Raw genomic sequence first — 19,996 nt, forward strand, 5'->3', positions numbered from 1 at the left:
AAACCGGCTGAGATCACAGGGAAGTGGGGAAAAGGGGGAGACCAGACTGTTTTGATTGTGTTTTGGCAACCTAGCTCACTAGGATTTGAAGAACTTCCCACAAGGACGTTTTCTGCTCTCTGAAAACACAGTCACACACAAAACTTCCTTTGACAGAAAGCAGATTTAAACCTCAGTGGTTCTTGTTAATTTTCTTCCCCTTGTGTTAGCTCTTCTATAAGAGGGTTCATGACTATATGGGGGTTAATCATGGGTAATGACATAAGGCTTGCAGTAGAACAGCTTCCAAATGCCAAATATGAGTTTGGTATGATGATCAAATAGTGAGGAAAAACTGCAGAGTTCATCGGCCCCATCCGATTAAGTCACACTCTATTTAATTGTCATTTCCAACTAGTCTGAGCATCAGCTGACTGCACCAGGGATGAGAAGGCCTGATGCTGGTGGGAGTTTGATTTCTGCTGTTTTGGTTTTGGTCTGGTCTGAGTACAGTGTAGAAATGAAAGGCGAGGAGAGGGATGCAGAAGCTACACTGGTACATGCAACATAGATACAGTATACTATTTGTTGAGGAGGGAAAAAAACACTTGCACTGCACTCTGGGTAATAGGACACCCATTTTCTTTTACTCACAATAAATCACTACCAGTGAGTAGTTAAAATAAAGTGGTGTTTTCCAATGGCAGCAGGGAAGAAAATACATCAAAAAGGGTGTCACTGATCATAAAGAAACATGGAATAAACAACAGAAGAGAACATAACATGATAGAACAGAAGATACTGTTGGACAGATTTCCATTGCAGTAATGGAACTGTCATCTTTCTAAAGGCAACTCTCTTGTTGGCAGTGACTGTAATATGATAAAACATAACAACATGTTCATCACTGAAGTTTGAGACATGAAGATATTAAGAAAGCAAACAAAAGTAAACAATATAAAACTAGAGTGTGAGAGGCCGGTTGATTCTATTGAGCTGACAGTGCCAAAAACTGTCAGAATAATTGAGATGATACAGACAAAAGAAGACAATGGTGGGTATCTATTTTAAACCCAGCTATGTATGAAACAAGCTGTATATACTATAACTAACTGTAATTGTGTGTGACCTTTTGTGGAAATATGGGGTATTCACCTGAATTATTTACCCACTGACTAACATGACCTGACAAGTGACTACTGTACATAGGTCAGATAATATAAATGTGATCCCTGTCTTTATGGTGATGTTATGTCTGCATACAAACAGGGGGGGGGGATATATTCTTTATATCCATATATCCATTTGGCATTTGCAAATGTTATTTGTCTATTGTGAAAAGTCTCAAGTTCAACAATTTAAAGAACATCATATCTAGGTGGTGGACAATTCATGATATATATATGTGAGTATGTGAGTGTGAGTGTGTGTTATTCTGTTATTCTGACTTTTATTGCATATTTATGTTTTTCTTTTAAATGGCTGAGTGGAATACAGAATAACTGTATGCACATTTTTTTGTTAATTATGATTTCCAATGCCCCAAACATATTCAAATATTAGGATGTATGTTAGTGTTTTACCTGTACAGCTGTAAATTAATACAATTTCAGTTCTAGTCACTCATTTCTACTCGTCCTGTATTATAGTTCATTTATTGTCAGTTTGGATAGATAAAAGAGTGATGTAATGGTCAAACCAAAACAAAAACAAAACATATTCAAACATGACAACACCTTAAATCATACTAGGGGAAAAAAACAAAATCAGGTTCAAGTGGGACCCATATTAAACCCTTTCCTACAATACAATGGTGTGACAACATGTTACCTTTAAAAAACAGTGCCACAGTACAGAGGAACAATGACACAATGACAAATCTTTAAGTATCATGAGACAGAACAGACAGATCCACAGGTAGGTTGGGGGGGGTAGGAAGGGAAGGAGGGGTGTGGAGAAACAAAAGAAAGGCCCAGCTACTCACGTCGTTTGCAGCCACACTTTTTGATCCGTTTGGGGTCTGTGATGTCATCATGACAAGCTTTGCAGTAGAAAAAGGCTCTAAAAGAGATGAAGTGTAAATTTGATCACTATAAGCAATTTAATGAGCCCACTTTAGGGAATTTGAGATTTTTTTTATGATTACCTCTTTACTTCTTTGGCATCACTGGCGATAAAGAATCCCAGTGTTCCCTCCTGCATCTTGACATGGTTGCCCGGGTTAATGAGAATGCTGGGTAATCAGAGAAATAGACATATCATGCTCATTAACTTCTGGACAACACTCAACTCATGCACACAACATGCTAATCAAGAGGAATGGTACACACACACACTAGAAGAAAGCTTAAATCAGACCTGGACTGTGCTTATCTGGAGTTTTTGCCTCATTCTCAATCTCAACACATTATCCCCACTCAAGAGTTTGTTGTTGAAGGGTTTGTTTTTTTGTGCTAGACTTTATGTAAGTTATCATAAACAGTACTAGTTATACACACACCTGCTCATCTGAATTTGGTTAATTTGCTGATGTTACTCACATGGATGGACAGAATGTACAACAATATGATCACACATTGAATTTTAATTATTTTCTTGACAGAATGGTATTAGACTGCCCTGGGGTGAAAAGCTGGACAGAAAGAGAGGACAAGGGCAGAAAGAATTAAAATTATGGCCATGGAGTGGTTTTAGTCTCAGCACTCTGATACAGTCATCAAGTCAAAACAAATGTTATGATGGCCACTGAGAGATGGCTGTAGTACAGAGAATGTACAGTAAGTGTTGCTACCTGGGTTAGTATTTAACAGTGGTATGCAAGGGAATGAACAGCTCTTTTTTGTGTGGACACTAGGCTGATTATAATCAGTGACTTTATTATAGTTAACAGGAATGCTCGAGGAATGGACTCAAACCTGAATTTCAACAGCCACATTAAGACAATTACAAAGTCAGCCAACTATCACGTGAAGAATATTTCAAGGATTAAAGGAAGAATACATCAAGGATAATGTCTCAGCAAGATTTGGAAAAATGTGTCCACGCATTATTTTCCAGCAGACTAGTGTAACAGTGTCTTCACAGGTATCCCTAAAAAGTCAATCAGACAGCTGCAGCTGATTGAGAATGCTGCTGCTCAAGTCAAAACTAAACATGGAGCAACAGCGTTCTGTTTTTATGCTCCATATATCTGGAACAATCTCCCAGAAAACTGAAGGTCTGCAGCAACACTTACTTTTTTTAAATCAAAGCTGAAGACTTTCCTGTTTGCAGCTGCCTTTTATTAAATCAAATGTTAGGCTTTTGATTCATATCTTATGCTGCATTGTAACTTTTATTCTGTTTAATCATATTTAATTTAAGCTTACTTTTATTTCCAATATTTTTTTATTGTGTTTATTTATATTTTTAGATTATCTTGTTTTGCTTTTACATTCTGTCTTGATAACTTTCATGTTTTGGCACTATACAAATAAATGTGCATTGCTAGCAAATTCACATTGACGGAATAAAGGCCAGAATTGGATTAAGTCCACTAAAGAGACAGTACATATACTGTCCTATTGAGTTATGATATGGAAATACGTAGAATATGTCCAGTAGGATCAATATTGACTTAAAATTTCACATACAGCATTTAAAAACTGAATTGTTACCAATATATATTAATTAAAAAATAAAAGGTAATAATGTAACTAGTTACACTTCTCATACTCTTTTTCTTATAATTTAATATCCTAAGCACTTAAAGCGACTGGCTGTATCATTCCCCATTAATTAGACTGAGACAAAGAATAGACACCACCGCACATACTATACGCTCACACACACACACACACACACATACACACACACACACACACCACACACCCTAGTCATTAATGGTTACCTGTTGGGCAACAATCATCAATGATATGAGTGTGAACTAAGAAATCATAATACTGAAACCAACATACTCATTTAAATGTTGAGCCCAGATGAAAGACAATGAACTTTTGATTTTGCTTTCTTACAATTGAAAGAATACTCGTCACATGGCTCACAAGATCAACTTGGGGCAACACATTTCTTACAAGTTTAATTCAAATATTTTAATCAACCATTTGAGACTTTTAGTAATTCATTTTGAAGGAGTATCTTCTCTTTGTTCTTAGGCTCAGGGTAGTAAAAGTAGGACATCTAAGAAAACATCTATCATAGTGCATCTTTCCTCTGGGCTCTGGAAAAGGTTACACTGGAGTAAATAAACAAAAAAGTTAAGGGAGCAATTGAATCCATTTACATATCGGGCTGCGATCAAATTGCACCAGTCATGCAGATCAGATTTTTCTCTCCACACTGCAAGAAGTAAAATAGCATCTAACATTCACTCAAGATTGAATGGCCCCCAGAGTAGAAAACAGGCATTACGCCTGGCATGCTCTTTAGTGAAAATAAATTAAAGAAACCGTTCAAGTCAAGACAGTTCCACAAACATTGCTGCCCAAATCTGAGATTTTCTAGGTGTATCTATCCAAGTATGTATGTATCTTCAGTTGGATCACAAGCCGGTGAATAGAAGCTTAAAAAGCATCCAAACCTCATATTGTGAGCAACAAGGCAAGCATCAACCACCTTATGTGAAAGTGTCATAGCATGCAGTTACCAAACAGCATGAAGAGGACAATAATCAAACAGAAAGGCATAGCCACTGCAGTACAGGTATAGGGACAGTTACGTAGATGCAGACGGTTGCAGTAACTTCTGTGCAGTTGGATTGTTTCTCAAACACCAAACTGACAGGAAGTGACCTCACTTAAGAACATCTACTCGAGAGACGCATGAGCATGACTGCACATGGTGGCTGTGATGCACACAAATGCACACACGCGCACACATTCACTCACAAACTTTCCCTCTCAAGGTTATCCCACACACACATACACACACACATATACACACACACATACACACGCACACATGCGCGAATGGACATACATTTACAATGACAAGGTGATGGAATGCAAAAGTGAAATGTGGTGAAATTGTGAACATTGTAGGCTAAAGTTATTAAAATTTCAGTCTGGATAAGCTTAATGATATCCAAATTCAACAATTTCATGCCTTTCCTAATGTGTGAAATGATAAAAAAAAGAAAATTGGTGAGGTGCTGCTTGTGTAATAAAACCATGAAGAAAAAGACATGCTTATTGTATCAACCACTGCCTACAGCAATGGCAGATAATCAGTCAAATTATTTCAAGATCAGATTCAAACTGCAGAACAACAGATTATCAGTGTTATAAACACCACATCTGAGATCTAAGATATGTGTATAAAATCTCCTCACTGATACTGAATCAATGAACCATGCAGTATTATTCTGGCAATGATTTTAAAACGCCAAGAGTGAAGTAATTAGCTTGACAAGTCAACATACAGCTGGGTAACAACTGAGCGACACTGAAAAAGAACTTAAAGTGAGAGAAATTAACTAAGCAAAGGACTGGTAAAGGACAAAACTGAAAAGATCAAATAAGAGGTAGATATGAAGAGGGTGAGCGTTTGGCCTTGGTACACCGACAACAGCAAAGACAAGGAAACAGCACTCCTACAAACATGTCCAATTTATCTATTCTCTCTGCCTGCAAAGAAGTTAGTGCATTAAGCACAAGGGACACCATAAAGAAGAGTTAGAAAAAAGAGGCCTGTGAGATAGTGTTTGGAAAAATATCCTTGGGGAAACTCCCAAAGTCAGAAGCTTTAAAGTGGTGGAGATTGGGTGGAACTTTGGAAGTAAGATAAGGTAGAGGGCATACCGCTTTCGGCTTCTGCAAACAACAAGAACAAATCTCAAATCAAACAGTTATCGTGAACATAAAAGAAAAGGAGAATATGACCAACTGTTGCCACTGTTTGTATAGCTATTTATGAGTTAACCAAAATATGGCAGTATCAGTTAAATCATTCTTGTCCGATGTTGAGGTCTAAAAAGACTGTTATATATCTACTATACAAAAAAAATCATTATCACAGTTATCTTTTTGCTAGTGCATACTGTAAATGGCACAGAAAAGTATGGGTATATATTTTCTAGAAGACGTGGAAGTATACTAGACTATACTAAATATTGTGTAGCATTTCCACATGCAATTATCAAAATCACTATAAAACTACCCCCAGAAAAATATTATTTATAATAAAACTACCTGGAAAGAATGAAAACCACACAGATAAGCCAACTGGGATAAATCCTAGTACAAGATAACAAAACTTAACTATATATTTAACTTAATGATTACTAAGTTAAAGTTCAGCATGTGATGTCAAAATGGCCATTTGTGAAAACATCATTTACCATGAAATCTTGTCAGTACACAAAAACATTTGACACATGTGAATGGGGAAGGGTGAGTTGGATTTGGCAATTGAGATTACTGAAAAAAATTGCACTTCATGTTGTTACTGGTGATAAGACTGACACTGATGTAGAGTTAGTGGTTATCATACAGACTGAACAAGAGACAGTAGAATCAAGTTAACATGACATGGAATTCAAATTTGCAGCTAATTGGTCATTTAGGTGCAAAAGTATCTCTGAATCTACAGTACACTGTGATTGAAATGAAACAGAAGAGGGTTGTAAATGTTATGTTGTTACAGTTAAGTCACCTGTTTGAAACCAAATTTAAATCAAAACCAGACTATTTACATGTATTGCTGTATACCTGAAAAGTTTGATTATGCATATTGAACTGTAGCTACCTCCACCAAGGATATACAGTATTCTCAGTCACATATTTGTTCACCAGATAGGAGGATATCTCAAAAAAAAAGACGCTGTTAACATCATTTCATTAAAGGAATGAGTGATTAGTTTTGGTGAAGATCTGTACATTTTTCAAGAATAAACATTTCTTAACATTTTCTATTATTGAGATAATAAGCAAGAATACTGTACAGCCTTGGCATAGGTTTCTCTGAGTGCTCTTTAGGTATGTAGTGATGTCACTGTCATTGCATAAGGTATTGTGCATCTATTATTTTAGAAACAAATTGAACTTAAGCTTTTAAACTCATATTGATATGTCATCGTTAAAATATCCACTAACTTATTGTCATCAAATGTGATGTAATATCAACTGTGGTAAAAGCTGTAGATAGTTTTTAGGGAAAAAATATAAAATATTTTATTAGAAGATCCATTTGAAGCAAGTGACAGTAATCCAAGTTGTACCTTCATGTTACTGGAGGAAAGATCCGACATACAAACCTGCTCTCTCTCTGCTCAGACTTGTATTCGATGGCAATAAGCAACAGCTTCAGCTTCACGTAACACAGCCTGTAAAACATGTGCACTCATTAGAGGAGAGTGGATGACTGATGTTTTCAAACAACTTTGAAATTCATGTCATTTTTTCCCCCTTTAAGCCAGAATTACAAGCTGCCTACCACTGACAGTAGGCTTGCCGAGTGGGGAATGAGTGGTACTTACTCGCAGATAGTGGGGAAGGAGAGGCCCACAAAGGCACTGGACAAATACTCTGTGTACATCTCATTAGCCACTCCTTCAAGGTAATACTTCTGCCATGTGTCCTCCTCAATCTGACAAAAAAACAAGAATGGAAATGTCACATGCAAAGATTTTTTTTTTTTTAAAGGAAGAAAAAACCGACACTGTTTTTTCCTCCAATAGCGGCCCAATGTGGTCTGCAGATGTTCTGCCGCACAACATCAGCCTGGTCATTATATGCTGATCCATCATCTTAATGACATGAGAACAGTTCTTTGATAGAGGCAAGCACCTCTTAAATTTTGAGCCACAGAAACACTGAACAGATTCCATATGAAATGTCACAGTAAAATATGATGTGCCAGAATGTCTGAAAACACTCAAAACACTGATGGAAGTTGTTCTCTGGACAAAGATATCAAGATTTCCCGGGAAACCTACTGCGTTTGATAGATCTACTCCATCTGTCAGCAGAGAACATACTGTATCCACTTATGTTAACCTCACCTCCAATCTCACAATAAATCATTTCATTTACCAAAATGCAATGTCTCTACAAAATGAGTGACTGAGACAAGGCAAGTTAATCTTATCCTCTGTGTTACCTCAATGAAGGACCTCATGGAGAAGAGGTTGGCCAGCATGGTTGACAGGCCCTGAGCCAGACAGCTCTGGGCAATGAAGCCCGCCTTCAGCTCCGCCAGGCAGATAGCATCGTCACCCTCCTTCCAATTCCAACTCGGAATGTTCAGCAGATGGGCCTTCATCACGCGATACAGAGAGACAAGGTTACATGACACAGAAAATTACACAAAGGATTTATATTTCTTAAAGAAGTAGTTCGACATTTTGGGAAATACATTATTTACTTTCTGGCTGAGAATTGGCATTAGATGAGAACACAGATTCCAGCCTCATATGTGTACAGTAAATATGAATAGAGCCAGCAAGGCCATTAGCTTAGCTTAGCAGAAAGTCTAGAAATGGAGAAACAGCTAGCTTTTTTCACAGTGTTCAGTGTATACTGTTACTTTTGTCCAAACTAAAACATCTTACCTTATTGTGATATTGCAACATCTGCGTGATTATTCTGATCTTGGGATGGTAGTTCTTGATAGAGATGACTCTACAAGAAGGAAAAGCAGGCAACAGACACACATTGAACAACAAAAAGGTAATGCGTTATCTAGACAACTTCCATTGATCTCAAAGTCCAGAGGATGTGGTACCTCATGATGTTGGAGGCGTCTTCAGCATCAGGATCTGCACAGTATTTATTGGCAAGGATTAAGCAGGCATCTGCTGACTCGATCTATGTGTGACGGAATCAAATAAATATGTTAACATTAAAATACATGTCAGTATTTATTAATAAGCACAGAGTGCTTCAAACAAATTAAGACTGTCTTTCTCACATAAAATCTTTAAACAAATCAGTGAGTTTAACTCTGGCAAGTACCAATACAATTTGTCATACTGCTCATCAAAGTCCAAAGCTTTTTATCACTATTTTTAATGTGCTGACTATCTGTTTTGTTTAAGAATTTAAAAAATAACTGAAATGGATATTCATAGTTTGTCATCCTGGACTGTTTTATTATATTCTAAAAACTGTAAATCATCTAAAATTCACTAAGTTAATAGGAATTTTGCTCTAAATCTGTCAGTTTTAATCAATACTTAAATTTAACATCTGTTGCCTATAATTTTATCTCTCCAAGAGTCCTGTCACCAACTGTACCTTCACTCTGGCCAGATCGTGAGGGTTGAGAACAGATCCCTGGTAGAACTCTACTTGGGTAAAATGCCGTTTGAACAAGGCTTCCAGCTCAAGATTAGGGGAAATACTAGCACACACAGAAGGGGAAGAGGGGGAGAAGGGTTAATACATATACAGCTACCTCGTGTATACAGGACGACTGTGCATAGTTTCAAGCATTGTGTTCAGTGCTAACCTACATGTGGTGAAGAAAAAGTTAACTTACTTATGGAGAAAAACAATTTCTACATTGACATCATCCCTGTCCTTGTGTAGGAAGTCTTTGAGGAAGTTGGAGACACTTTCGAGGGTAATATGACCACAGACCACAATATGCCTGGAAGGGGGGAAGAAATCATCTTGAGTGGGCAACAGAAATCACTACAGACACTGGCATATTTCCCAATGATAATCAGTGAAACCAAAGCACACCAACATCTAACTCAAATTTAGAATGAAAAAAAAATCTATATACATGTCAAGACATGTCTTTTCAAAGCAAACACGTAACTGAATTATATCTTTTTTTGCCATAAAAGTGAATATTTTCCCCCATATAATGAAAGTGGTTAAATTCTGCACGACAAGTGCAATCAAACACTCAACTCTGAACCACTTTAGAAAATCTAAGATATAATCACACAGCCCACAGTGGTTGGAGTGTCATCCGTTCTTAATATAAAAACTATCCCTTTGGCCAAACCACCCCTTTGTGAGCTGAATGGATGTTGACAAAGACATGGACATCAATATGCTCATGCTTTTATACAGAACATTACTGAAAACTTTCAAAGTGATTTGGAGGCCCGGGGTTGACACAAATTCTAAACAGGACCTTAAAGTAATTGACAGCTCCCTGGCAAGATTCAGTAGTGCATTACAGCAGAGAGATCTGTCAGACGGTGCACAGAGATGATTACAGCAGTGAAGAACTGGGAGGTTAGATTGGAATGATTTCTGAGTTGAGGTTTTGTCCCTGTTTGCCCTCTGACCGCACTGTAGGCCAGAGTGATCAAAGTTTAAAGGTCAGCTGTAGTTGCACAGGAGTGACTCCGAGGTAAGAGTTATTTTGATCTCTGATTAAAGTCTTGACTTTTGCAACAATTGTGGTGCTTCTGTATATATTAAATGCAGCTGTCCCAAAACTGAGAGAAATCATCATAATCAATTCCAACATCATATATCAAATATTGTTGAAAAAATGTTGTTTAAAAGGTTTTTCCTTATTCAAAATAAGGGTCTAAAGATAGAGGATGCTGTATTTCTGTACAGATTGTAAAGCCCACTGAAGCAAACTGATATATGATTTAGGACTATACACATAAAAATATAACTTGACATGAAATTGTAATAATTCAAAATATATGTTTTGCTTGATTAACAATTTACAATCTATGTTAAGGTTTTATGTCAACCTCCTGCTTTAATGTTATTGAAGGACTATTATGAGTCCCTTTAATAACAAAGTAATAATAGAAGTTGCTTTGTTAAAGACACTTGCAAAGTAATACTAATGGCACTATGAGTATCAGTATTCAACCATGATATGCTATTTAATCAAACTAATCTAGTGGATTTAAGACACTTTATATGCTTAATTTGCACAGTGGTAAGTTGAGCCACTCTTCTGTAGTTAAATGTAAATGTCACCAAGTCCTTCTGCCAAACCCCTAAATGAGAAATCCAAACATGCTCAATGGAATCCAGCCCTATATTGACATGGATTAGTGTGGACACTCAGCAGACACCCTAATTATCCTATGGAGACCTGTAAGGCAATCTGTGTAATGACAATGGTCTTATCCACTACTTAGCAGGATGTGCCAGGAGACAATTGAACCACTTTAGATTTAAGTGCCTGGGTACTGGACAGCTTTGTATGGGTATATGGTTACGTTTTCCTAAAATTAAAAATAACACTGTGGTCATATTTGTTGAATGTTCAAGTTCTTATCATCATTCTCGATGTGTTATGACATGTTTCCTTCAATCCATTATGATGCTCTTATACACAAAAAAGGAAGCTCTGGCTAAAACATTAACCTTTAACAGTTGACATCTAAAATTGTAAAGAACATTACTGAAATTTGATTCAATTTGGCAGGTATGAAGGAAGTAGACATCTTTATTGATGTTAGAAGAGAGCCATAGTCCAGATCACTAAGTGTTCTGCTATCCTGAACCAGATGGACTGGGTAGGGCTGAACTGAAGTGGACTTGGCAAAGTGATGTGACAGACATATGGAGGGAATGGCAGTTCCTAGATGTTGCAGGACATAATGGTCTTCACAGATGTCGCCTCTGTCCTTTAAAGGAATCTAATCAGCAGCCGTGATGGCATGGTTGGCCAGAGTTGAGCAAAGGGCCGTGTGGTCTTACAAGCTGATGAGCTGAGATGTCTGTGGGCAGCCAGCAGTATTTGGCACAATATGTTTCTCATTTCAAGAGACAAAAAACATCAGTCATGTTTTCCTATTCCCAGTATCCAGATGCCCTTCTCAAAGGGTAGAGGGAATATATAGATTTATGTGCCGTTATATTTGGTTTGTGTGGGTTCAACATTAGGTTAAGAATCTCACACACACTAAAGCCCAAATCTGAAGGTGTAATGCATGTAAACATATAAAACACACGCACATTCATACAGGCACACATGAAGTGCAGTCTTTCACTCTCAATAGATGATTTATGCGAAGCAAAACTTTCTTCCTCAAACTGTTTCCACCCCTTGAGCTTCAGTGTTTGAATTGGATCTACTGTTGAGATATTATGCTTCAATTAATAGACATCATTAAGGTTGGGCTGCCTCTACTAAATTTTTCCTCTCTCAGAGTGCCAATAGCAGCATTAAATTCAATACTGAGATCATTGGCTAGTAAAATAGGATATAGGGACAGGATATGGTAGATAATTCAACCATTTATAATTGCCTCATGAAGAAAATACATCCCCCTCTGGTTAACCTGATTATACAGTTCAGCTCAAACTATAGGAATAACTAAAAGAAAAAAAAATAGAGCACTCCAAGGGCACAGATTTGTACAAGGAAACAATACACATCTATCAAGACAATTAAAAAAAGTGTGGAACACAATCACATTAAATGCAACAGGGGTATTATACAGCGTGCACATTAAACATGCAGTCGGGGAACATCCCAGGATGTCACTGGGGATGCACTACAGTACAAAATGGAAAAACAAAGAGCTCAAACATCAGCAACAGAGGTCACTCACTTGATACTGCTCTAATCCTTAGATCAGTGATGAAACTTACTGCAAGAGTCACCATCAAAACCTTTGTATAACTTCAGTCCCATTTTATTCTTATATTACCTTTCAGAGAATTATATCCTTAACAAGTGAAACTGAATCTCCTGCAATCAATGCAAACAATCAACAAGTCCATGTGCAGTCATTGCAAGCTTAACAAAATTATGTGTAGATACTGCACTTTTTCTTAACAGTGCAATAGTATGCAGACTTTGGAAACTCAGTCAGATGTATATGCCTTACCACTAAGTAAGTATGTACATGTGTTAAATGCCTGAACGTGTAAAAGTCTTTGGGTCTGCCTCAAGTTGCTAGCCCTCACACACACACAAAAAACCTTTCAAAGGTGTATGACAGAGTTCAGCCAGGTTTGAAGCCAGTTTGTGTGCCAACCCCTCTGCTGAAGTTGGGGCTAATGGAAACCATAGTGGCGTAATGGAAACCACAGAGCCCCGAGTACAGTGGGCGCCAACAGAATGCAACGCTTGTCATTATTATATCAGCATACACAGGCTGAGTGCGGTCACTGGGCTCATGGGTGTATGCTACACTGCACAGACTAATATAAGCAACACTAGCATGGAACAGAAATCCAGTCAAGACCCAATGTGAGCTCCTCTCACTTCCAAATAACCTTCAAGGTCTGTTTCAAATGACAGCGTCCAGGCAGAGAGATGAAATAAGGGTTAGTTCACAATGTGTCATGACCTCATTGTTTGTGAGGTCTGTAATCAGTCGGATACTTGTAATCTGTGAATCTCATTTCTATGATAGACTTCTTTTTGTGCTGACAGCTGCTAAATGATAACGCACTGAACCCCGATGGCGATCCTAAACCCACATAACAAGCCAGTTTTGTGCATGTGTCAGGTCCTGTACATGTAAACACCAAATGCATACATATCTAAATGATTATGCAAAGAGCCCGGTGCCACTCTAAGTCTTTGTGTTTGGTGGCTATCAAGTGATTGTTTCCATATGTTTGAACTGTATGTCTAACTAGATGGAGGGTTGGAAGGCAGTGTGGAAGGAGAAAATAAAGTGTGTGGGAGAAACTATCCTCAGTTTTGACAAGGGCTTCTCTCAACACCCATCTGCGAGTCTACACTGAGGTCACTGGCCAAACATAACATTTCATCAATCTTATCTCAATGACAGGCAAACATTATTGAACAAAGGCTTTTTTCTAAAGCTTCTTTCTACCGCTGACTCCCTAGATTCCACCCGCTTAACAAAGTGACTGAAAACAATGGGAGTAAGTTTGGAAAAGAGAAACAGAGTGAAAAAGACAAGACAGTATAGCAGTAGGCATTGAGTGCCACAGAAGAAAATGAGAGGGAAAGAGAAGACGGGAAAAAAACCCTACCCTTCCTAATCTGGACACAATAAATCTGTGTGCTGAATATCAGTAAGGTTTGAGCCACGAGGGTAGGAGAACATTACAGCACAATAAGCATTGTGGTAATCTTGTACAGTACCAAACAGTAAAATGACCACAGTGTCACACTGCACTGGAACCTCTACTGTGAGAGGCCAATCACACATAAAGAATAGGAGCCTCTGGAGACAAACTCCATCACCACACAAACACAAGAACCAGGCAAACACCGAGAGAACCAAGCAAGCAAAGCAAGCCAAAAGCAATTGAGAGCCTCCAATGAGAGCGAGGCAACCAGCATTCAGGGTGTGGGAGCTGACTGAAGATCAGGGCCAGAGTCATGTCAAGCATAAATGATGCGATGGGCTAGCGATGACAGACAACAGGAAGATGGTTTTTTCATAGCGTTCCCAATCAATGAAAAAGCCATAAATCTGCAGGTCATAGGAAACATGCCAGAAAATGGTTTATTTAAAAAAAAGTATTTCCATTAAACATGCAAAACAAACTCAAGCAAAATGAAACAAGAAAAGAAACAATATCCTGCAATGATCATTGAGATTGATGATACTTAAAAAGACCACCAATAATAATGCACTTGCAGATTTTTTAATCTTTCTATTTTCTTGTGTAAAAAAATCCTTAAGAAGCGGATAGTAGGGGTTTCATGACTATTTTCTTTCACTTTGATGGATGATGATCCTAATTCATCCCTATAGGCAAGACAGTATTAATGAGGGACTTGATCTGAATAGAAGAAAGTGGGACAACACATATTACACAGATACATTGCACAGAAGCACCACAGGTTAATAAACTGCAAGTCTAAAGTGTAGTAGTCATGAAAGCTCTATTTTCCAAATTAAATTAAAGCTCAACACAGGATGTTTCAAGGAGGACAAAGAAAATGAACAGCACACAAATGACTTCAGGAAGCTCTGAGTGAAGGACAGAAAGAGGCAGATATAGAGAAAGGTAGACAGAGAAAGAAGACAAGGACAGAGAGAGAGAGAGAACGAGTGAAAGAAAGAGTAAAGGGGCATGGACATGTGTGTCCTGATGGCCAAGGTCTCCAGTCACGCAGTGTGACTTGATGTTATAATGTAACTTTACTGTTCTAAAAAATCAAGTTACTTAACCCCCAGTAACTATAAAACTTCAGGGTAGGGGGTGCACTTGAGTCACACAACCACACCTTGTCTGGATTTCAACTTACTTTCTGCCTCGTGTTGAGTTATAACTCCCTCCGTATTTCTTCCGATTAAGGATGAGAGCAGCAATTTCTGGCACGTAGCGAGCAAACATGGCCTACATGCATGGAACAGAAAAAAGAAAAGGGCATGCAGAGAGGGTTCTACCGCACACAGAAAAACAGCAGAACCATCTGGAATACTTACTTTCTCCCATTAACCGCACTATAGGAACCACCATATTTCTTGCGGTTTCCTATTAACTCTATGATTTCAGGGACGTAGCTGGCAAACATGGCCTAAGGAGAAGATAGAAGACAGAAGAAGAGACTAAAAAAGAGACTACTACGCTGCAGAGTGGGTGATGGGGAAACCAGTGCATCAATCCAGATTTCTGAGGGGAGAAAAATATTAACTTTGCTATCTATATAAGTTTTTAAAAATTCTCTCTCATCGTCCATACAGACTTGCTAAACTTCACAAAAATGAGAGAGATCTTATACCAAAAAAAAATTTGTTTGCTGCTGAAAAAATAGCCCCAGTTATTAAAGGTAAAGGTTTAGGAACAGGTTTTGTTAGTGGGCAATAATTTTGTCACAGTCTGTATTCAGTCTGTGATAGCACCCAAACCCTTTTTGGATGACAAAACCGCGTTAAAATCTGAGGGAGAATAAAAACCTATGTGCCATGTTTTGTCCAACAAACACAGATGATCTGGCAGGTTGATTTGAATAGGCCCACCTGATGGTCCACAGCTGCAAAACACATTAAGACTCATTTGTTGGGCTGGAAAATGAGCTGGATGCATTTTGCAAAGTTTTGCAGCCTGTTACGCTAACACAGGGTTGTGTTAACCAACATTAGGGTATTCACTGACACTACTCATCTAGGCTTACATCTACAATAAGAAACCAAGAGCTTCCCATGCCCTTGTGAATACATACTTAAATCATGCTTGGAAAGTGAACTTATACATTCCCAGAAATAATGTGAAATGACGTGAGTTAGATATGATCCCTGGCTTTAAAATGTCTCCAGCCTGGAGTCATTACTTAGCCACTGCTGCTGATAGAAAGCAGCTTATGGTGCTAGCTTTAAGACTTCCAGAGCTCTCAGCACTGAGAAAAACACACATCCTATCACCATGGTCACAACACGGTACACATCCACACAGCTGCAAGTCATCAGTGCATACTGATAGCTGTCCAAATACAGAATACAGTAACTGTGTTCTGCCTAGATCCTCAATTTTTTGTAAGCGAGGATGGGTCTACAGTGTGTGTGTGTGTGTGTGTGTCTGGGTATGTATGTGTGCGTATGCACACTCACAGGTGTGTGCACCTGGGCTTGTGTGTGTATAAGTTACTGTGCTAGTGGGAGCCCAACAGGACACTAGATCAGAGGAAGGTGAGAGGGAGGGGGAGTGGGAGGCTGCTGTTGCTATGGTAACAGTCAGGCTGACCTAAGCCTCATCTCCCTGCCCCTGTGTTTGTTGGAATTGTGGGAAGAGACACGGGAGGAGGGGTGTCCTGAAACCGCAACTGCTTCTAAAAGAACAGTGACAACATTATCAGACAATAGCTTATACTCTATTCAAACAAATACAGAGATGACACATGAGGGGAGGGACGAAGGAGCACATAGTAACTACAGTAGACAAGATACAGTAGGCTACACAGGAGGATACAACTACACTGTGACAGATACAACATTTACTAATACAGGCCACATAGTTCTAACATTTTAACAGCACCATACCAAAATATCATAGAATATACATAATTATCAACATATTTAAAATTAGTTTGCATTGATCTACATTTTTTTCTATAACTGTCAAGACTTTTATGCATTCTATTGATGGGGACAGGCAGGATTTAGGAAGGAATAAGAGGCGTAAGGGAGCAAGAAAAAGCCTGATTTTACCAAACCACCAAGGATGAAGAAGACCATGAACAGGCGTCCCAAGGTGGTTTTTGCATAGACATCCCCGTAGCCCACTGTGGACATTGTCACCATCAGCAAGTAGACACATTCCCAATACGATAGAGATTGGGAGTTTTGAAAGTTTTCCCAAGGATCCCCTGAGTTTTCCACCTTAAAGGAAAAAGGGAGAAGGTGGGAATATTGATACATGACCCTGACATGACCAGTATGAACAGTATCTTTGCTTGAGTCCTATTCTTTATATATTGAGCTTAGGCTGCCATCTGGTGGTAAAACAGTGTAATAAACAGATAAACAATGAATGTACTTTGAAATAATTTCAAATACATCTGAAATTTACTGAAGAAGAAAAAACACATTACACACAGTCATAACAGTTTTATTATTATTTTGGGGCATTTTGACTCAAGTAGATAGCATGGCAGTAGATAGTGATAAAAAGCATGGGGAGGCATACACCAAAAGTGTCTGACAAGAGACAAGTTAAGTTACAGTATATGGGATCTTTCAAATGTGGATTAAAAAAGTTTATCCTGCCTCTACCACTGCATACTTCCGAGTAGGGATGCACTGAACCTGTGTATCAGCGATGATAATGTCTTTGCCCAGAGTATCATTGATTGGACATGAACAATTAACATTACATACAGTCTCCTCTTCAGTGTAATGATAAAACTCTGTATTTTCTGTCAGCTAAATTCATCCAGTCATGGTGGACTGATAAAATAATGCTAACAATTGTAAATACTGATTCCAGTTCTACACAGTGAGGTATGACGACTTCAAATTTATGAAAAATGCTGGGATTTTGGATTAGAGGGGAAGAGGGGTTACGTGGAGGCGTTAGTTACCTTCCAACTGGCTCATTAATCACAGGACCCCACTGGGCCTCCCATCTGTCCACTTACCAAATGTATAAATCCAGCAGCTGTAAGCCATGTGCTTATGAAGATGGAACACAGGTTCACCAGCTTGATGGAATTGCTGAGTAGAAGAAGAACCAAAAAAACCCTCAAAGACATTCAAACCGTAGTGACAGGAATAAAAAGAGAGCTATGAGTTAGTGAAAGTAACAACAGGGATCATTCTGACATGACTCACAATACCTTACATTTAGAAAAGTTGAAATGGGAAATTAAATTCGATCAAGGGCATATCATTAAAAAAGTATTGAAAAACTGCACTATAAAAATGATGAAAAGGAAAATGAAAGGCCAAAACATACAGACTGGGTCTGAATAATTAAATTTAACTTCCAAGTCTGCATCACAAAGTAAGATTTAATAAAATGTACTGTATATTAGTCTAATACTATATAAGGTGTGATAATTACATTTATATCACACCATAAACATACATTTAAAAATTCAAGATACCTTGTCAAATATACTGAAGGCATGGTGAAATCTAAGCAATTGATACCACATACTGTGGTAATTCCACATGATATATGAAAGAAATAATTGTGTCAGCAATTTGTGGAAAGTTCAAACTGGCCTCATGGTTAGACATACTGGGGTGTCTGTAACAGTTCTGCTCACCATTATTGGCACCCCTTCATTTGTTGCATAACCTGTACAATATCTTCAGAAATAAATGGAAATGTACCAAATTTATATGATCAGGATCTTTTAACTGGAGGTCCAAAGTAATTTTACAAAGAAAATTGTTTTTTCAATTTACATATTGTAATTTCAAAGAAGAAACAGGAAAAAAACTGCATGTGCAACAATAATGGCACCCCTCTTTAGTATTTGGTTGCAAACCCTTTGGAAATGATGACAGCCTCCAAACGTTTCTTGTAGCCATCTATAAGCTTCTTGCACTCCTCAGCTGGTATTTTCTCCCACTTTTTCCTTTGCAAATTGTTCAAGCTCTTGAACGTTTGTAAATTTCTTTTCTCCAATGCCAGATTTCAGCTCATTCCAAAGATTTTCAATCGGATTGAGATCAGGACTCATTGCTGGCGATTTTAAAACAGTCAATTTTTTCCGTTTCAACCATTCCTGCATGCTTTTGGATGTTTGCTTTGGGTCTTTGTCTTGCTGGAGGACCCATGATCTTCACCTCAAACCAAGTTCTCACACTGGGTAGGACATTTCGCTCTAAAATGTTTGATAATTCTCTGATTTCATGATTCCTGTGATATGGTCAAGGCCTCCAGTACCAGATGCAGCAAAGTAGCCCCACGGCATTATGGATCCTCCACCATGCTTTACTGTTGGTAGGGTGTTCTTTTCCTTGTAGGCTTCATTGCGCCATCTGTAAACAAACTGTTGGTGTGCATTGCCAAAAAGCTCTATTTTTGTTTCATCTGTCCACAGAACATTTTCCCAGAAGGATTGTGGTTTGTCCAGGTACTCTTTGGCAAAGATTAGTCGTTCCTTTTCATGTCTTTTCCTCAGCAATGGTGTCTTCCTTGGCCTTCGCCCATAAAGCCCTGTTTGGTTTAGTGTGCAGCGTATGGTACTTGTTGAAACCATGACCCCAGACTGTTCCAGGTTGACCTTCAGGTCTTTGGATGTTTGACGTAGTGTTTTTTCCATTCGTACCAACCTTCGAAGACTTCTCTCATACATTATTCTCTTCCAACCACGTCCAGGGAGGTTCTTGAGAGTTCCATGCAAACTTCTTAATAACATTACGCACTGTTGAAACAGGGATACCAAGGTCTTTGGAGATGGCCTTATACCCTTTGGGGGTCTTGTGTTTGCTAATAATCACACTTCTGATATCCTCAGACAGATCCTTTGTCTTCACCATTTTGACAAACGAACGGGGGATGACTTGACTTCTATGTTTTAAAAAGATGGCTTTTTAAAACATAGAAGTCATCATTCATTGGCTAATTCATGTTACATGGGCACAGACAATGGCACAGGTGATTCTCATTTGTGATTTAGCACAGGTGAGTCATAATATGTTTCCGTACTGGTTTACAGCAAAGGGTGCCAATACCAGTGACACAGCAAGCTTTAA

At 38.3% G+C, this 19,996-nt stretch overlaps 1 protein-coding gene across 6 annotated transcripts in view; it reads right to left on the minus strand.

Annotated features, from left to right (window-relative positions):
• Positions 1–19,996, minus strand: part of kcnma1a (potassium large conductance calcium-activated channel, subfamily M, alpha member 1a) — a 132,530-nt gene that overhangs the window by 31,627 nt on the left and 80,907 nt on the right. For 3 of the 6 annotated variants that reach the window (XM_053333417.1, XM_053333420.1, XM_053333418.1), the window contains exons 7-19: positions 17,926–18,001; positions 16,997–17,167; positions 15,278–15,369; positions 9,457–9,567; positions 9,213–9,318; positions 8,701–8,783; positions 8,528–8,597; positions 8,077–8,232; positions 7,454–7,563; positions 7,232–7,300; positions 5,778–5,789; positions 2,126–2,212; positions 1,964–2,040 (exon numbers count right to left, since the gene is read on the minus strand). In XM_053333417.1, coding sequence (XP_053189392.1) covers positions 1,964–2,040; positions 2,126–2,212; positions 5,778–5,789; positions 7,232–7,300; positions 7,454–7,563; positions 8,077–8,232; positions 8,528–8,597; positions 8,701–8,783; positions 9,213–9,318; positions 9,457–9,567; positions 15,278–15,369; positions 16,997–17,167; positions 17,926–18,001 — 1,220 coding nt within the window. Of the gene's footprint in view, positions 1–633; positions 643–1,963; positions 2,041–2,125; positions 2,213–5,777; positions 5,790–7,231; positions 7,301–7,453; positions 7,564–8,076; positions 8,233–8,527; positions 8,598–8,700; positions 8,784–9,212; positions 9,319–9,456; positions 9,568–15,277; positions 15,370–16,996; positions 17,168–17,925; positions 18,002–19,996 lie in introns of all 6 variants that reach the window. The other 3 variants (XM_053333416.1, XM_053333419.1, XM_053333415.1) reach the window with 2 other exon arrangements.

Source organism: Scomber japonicus, chromosome 14 (genome assembly GCF_027409825.1).
Source record: "Scomber japonicus isolate fScoJap1 chromosome 14, fScoJap1.pri, whole genome shotgun sequence".
NCBI classification, from domain to species: Eukaryota; Metazoa; Chordata; class Actinopteri; order Scombriformes; family Scombridae; genus Scomber; species Scomber japonicus.